This window comes from Diaphorina citri, unplaced genomic scaffold (assembly GCF_000475195.1).
Source record: "Diaphorina citri unplaced genomic scaffold, Diaci psyllid genome assembly version 1.1 scaffold2897, whole genome shotgun sequence".
In the NCBI taxonomy this organism is placed as follows: Eukaryota; Metazoa; Arthropoda; class Insecta; order Hemiptera; family Psyllidae; genus Diaphorina; species Diaphorina citri.
Genome location: NW_007380310.1, coordinates 31,885 through 35,648, shown reverse-complemented (window position 1 = coordinate 35,648; position 3,764 = coordinate 31,885). Strand labels below are relative to the sequence as shown.

The window sequence follows — 3,764 nt, the reverse complement described above, 5'->3', positions numbered from 1 at the left end:
CATTCAGTCAAATATTCACATTTGTTGGGGTTGACCGCTGTTCGGAAACTGCAATTCTTGATCACCTGAGAAAAGAAAAGTCATCTTTTAAGCTATGAGGTACATCTTTTTTCTTTTTTTTTTAGAGGTTTGATAGAGGGAACTGTAGGACTTTATTCTGAAGGGATAAGGTTCGTTCTCGGAACGGATGGCTTTCTCCTATCCTGTCTTCCTTCTCTCTTCGATTTCGGGACGATAAGACATTGGCAGTTACAGTTCCCTCTATCACACTTCTTAAAAAAAGATGAACTCTTGTGACGCGCTACCAGCCAAGCTAACTACGCTGGCACCTATCAGATTGCTTAATCCAAAATTAAAGTTCATCATAGTTTATTCTCCGCGTGTGGTCCCACCTATTAGTGAGTATTCAGTATCACATGGTTTGTTCCTAAAACTTAAAAGATGACACGTATTTTCCTTTTGCAATTTTCATGGTAGGAAATAGGGATATGGGAACATTGCCTGGCATTGTACCATTTACCACCTGAAAACCGCGGAAGGAAAATACGACTTGTCTCCAGATCATACTCAGAATCCCGAGTCACAGTTCTGTTTGAGCCATTCAGTCACTAGGGTGATCGCTTTTGGGCTGACATTTGGTTTTGGCTACAGAATTTTACGAGTGGATGCCCTTCGACTCAACCTTTAGCAAAGGAAATTCAGGCTGGTATACTCACTGTTTATAGTCCCCCAGCTACACTAACTTCAGATCATATTTAGAATCCCGAGTCACAGTTCTGTTTGAGCCATTCAGTCAAATATTCACATTTGTTGGGGTTCACCGCTGTTCGGAAACTGCAATTCTCTGTTTGAGCCATTCAGTCAAATATTCACATTTGTTGGGGTTGACCGCTGTTCGGAAACTGCAATTCTTGATCACCTGAGAAAAGAAATTCATCTTTTAAGCTATGAGGTACATCTTTTTTTAGAGGTTTGATAGAGGGAACTGTAGGACTTTGTTCTGAAGGGATAAGGTTCGTTCTCGGAACGGATGGCTTTCTCCTATCTTGTCTTTCTTCTCTCTCCGCTTTCGGGACGATAAGACCTTGACAGTTACAGTTCCCTCTAACACACCTCTTGAAAAAAATAGATGAACTCTTGTGAAAGACCTAAGAAATGAATGTTATGTCTGAAAAAAAAAAAAAAAAAAATGTCTGTCTCGGCTGGGAATTGAACCCGACCGTACTCTGCAAGACCAGTGCAGTTACCATTGAGCCATGGGAACTGATTCATTTTGTTTTACATGTGTGACAATGCTCCTTCCCCTATGTATGTGGCTTGCAAAGTGCCTGTGATTTAACAGTAGTTGGGATAGGATACGTGTAACAGCAGCGGAGAGTGTTAATAAGGGATTTCTCTGTTTAATTTCAGAGCTGTTCAGAGTGGCTGAGGAGCATGCCCCATCCATAGTTTTCATTGACGAGATTGATGCCGTGGGTACGAAGCGGTATGACTCTAACTCTGGTGGCGAGAGAGAAATCCAGAGAACCATGTTGGAGCTTCTTAATCAGCTGGATGGATTCGATTCCAGAGGTAGGAAAATAATTTATGAAAAATAATATTTTCCAAACGGGATACGTACATTGTCAAGTAGCATTAAAAGATAAGTGAAGACATAGTATTTTTAATTCATCCTCCAGTTATGAAAAATTGGAAAACTTACAAATATTAATTTGTGGTGAAACCAAGCATGAAGACATTACTTAAATATGATAATCTAAAGGTGTGTCCAAACTGGCCATCGAACCACGAGGTGAATCTACGTTATCGAGGCAGTGAGGACGGTTCAGTCAACAACGATCGACTATCTGTGGACACTGGACACACCTTCAGAAAGTTGTTTCGAAATGGCAAGGTGACTGTAACTGTATTCACTTGTTTTATTAGTTCATAAGTCCAAAATAGGCATTCTATCACTGACAAATTAGGCACTCTATGCTTATGCTTACTTAGGAAGGAATTTTACTGAATTTTGGGCCGGAAAAGGAGTCTGAGTGAGGTCTACAGTTCACTGACCTTTATTTATCTTCCAGGTGATGTCAAAGTGATAATGGCGACGAACAGGATCGAGACGTTAGACCCGGCCCTCATTCGTCCCGGACGTATTGACCGCAAGATAGAGTTCCCTCTGCCGGATGAGAAGACGAAGCGCCGAATTTTCAACATTCATACGTCGCGCATGACGCTGGCTGAGGATGTGAACCTGCAGGAGTTGATTATGGCCAAGGACGACTTGTCCGGAGCGGATATCAAGGCCATCTGTACAGGTGAGTTGAACGCGAATGACTTACACATGGCAGAGATCGCCTAAGGCAATAATCCCGCCTTTTGTTAAATGTGTATCGTTAAAAAAAGTTTATATTGTGCTTTTTTTAGCCCAATTTTGATTCATGTATGAATTAAAAAACAATGAAATCGGAAAAAAAAAAATAGTTTCCGGACTTGCAGGGTTAAATGGGAAAGAGACACATGGGAAGGAGATTTGATTGGGAAGGAGACACTTGGTATGCTCAAACTCCTCGAAGCGAAGGTTGTGAAAAAGCTCTGCTTTACCATTAATTATTTGAGAAAAATTTGAATAGTTCTGAATACTTACTGCGGAAGCAGTGCAATAGTCCGAAACAAAAATGGACAAGTGTTCAAGAAGAGACCACCGTAATAAATACTCCCGAAGACCCCCCCCACTCAGCTAAGCGCTTACGACGAAAGGCAGCCCGCGTTCCAGCAAAGTAGAACCTTCTCGAATAGTGGAAGAAGAGGAACCTTCTAAACTTGGTAAGTAACAAAAGGTGGCACTAGTAAGGTGAGTATCCATAACTCAGGGGACCTTCAAAACTCGTCTTATTTACTTCTTTTGGTAAACAAACGCTCCAATACTCGATGTTAAATGCACATCTCATCAAAAATATTAAAAACACCAACTCCCAACTACTTTTATCAATTTAATTTTGGATGGTTTTAACAAAAAAATTTGTAATGGAGCAATAAAAGTATCGAGATAAACAGCAAAATGCTATAAGATGCCAAGTCACGGGCATGTCATCCATAAGAATGTTTACACCGCTAGAAAGATTTTCAGTTCAATCAAAAAAGAGGGATTACTATGGTTGTTTTGTCTGCAAAATAGCCGAGACTGCCCCAAGTTTGGACACTCGCCAAACAGTCACAAAAAAGACCGCGTGGGACCATTACGATAGTAGTCCATTACCCTGGGTTTCTAAGAATACAAAAAAAAATGGGTTATTCAAACGCAGGGGACGCAATAAAAGGAAAACGACGGATATTAGTTCACCTACTTTCCGTAGTGAGCTCTTATCGTGCAAACCCCATCAAATCTTCTTCTCTTTAGTCATTCCATCTTTCATTTTGGGTTTTGTAAGAAACTTTCCTTTGTCTACCTAATAAAAGAAACTTCTTCTTCTTCTTTCAACGTTACATATTTCTTTTTCTCATTGTCCATCTATATTTTTACTATGGGTTTTATAAGAAACCAAAATGAAAGTGTCTACTGTTAAAAGACTTACTTTCTCTCTCTTTTTTTTTTTCCAACGTTAAATCTTTAAATCTTCTATTTCAGGAAGCCTCCCAAGGGAGAAAGAAAGCCAGTCAATGCGAAAAGAACCCTGAAGAACTTTTAGGAGCAATCAGTGGAAAAGTAAGCAGAGAGCGCTTCACGGTAGTCAGGTCGGAGACCTTTTAGTTTCTTCGTGTCGACAGTCGAGTGC

General features: G+C 40.3%; 1 protein-coding gene across 1 annotated transcript in view; it reads right to left on the bottom strand.

Annotated features, from left to right (window-relative positions):
* Nucleotides 1-701: 701 nt before the first annotated feature.
* The window catches only part of LOC103519711 (probable DNA-directed RNA polymerase III subunit RPC6), an 11,459-nt gene continuing 8,396 nt past the window's right edge, over nt 702-3,764 (bottom strand). The window contains exons 4-5 of the mRNA XM_026831113.1: nt 903-919; nt 702-834 (exon numbers count right to left, since the gene is read on the bottom strand). Of these exons, the coding sequence (XP_026686914.1) occupies nt 756-834; nt 903-919 (96 nt within the window). The 3' untranslated portion in view covers nt 702-755. The remainder of the gene's footprint in view (nt 835-902; nt 920-3,764) is intronic.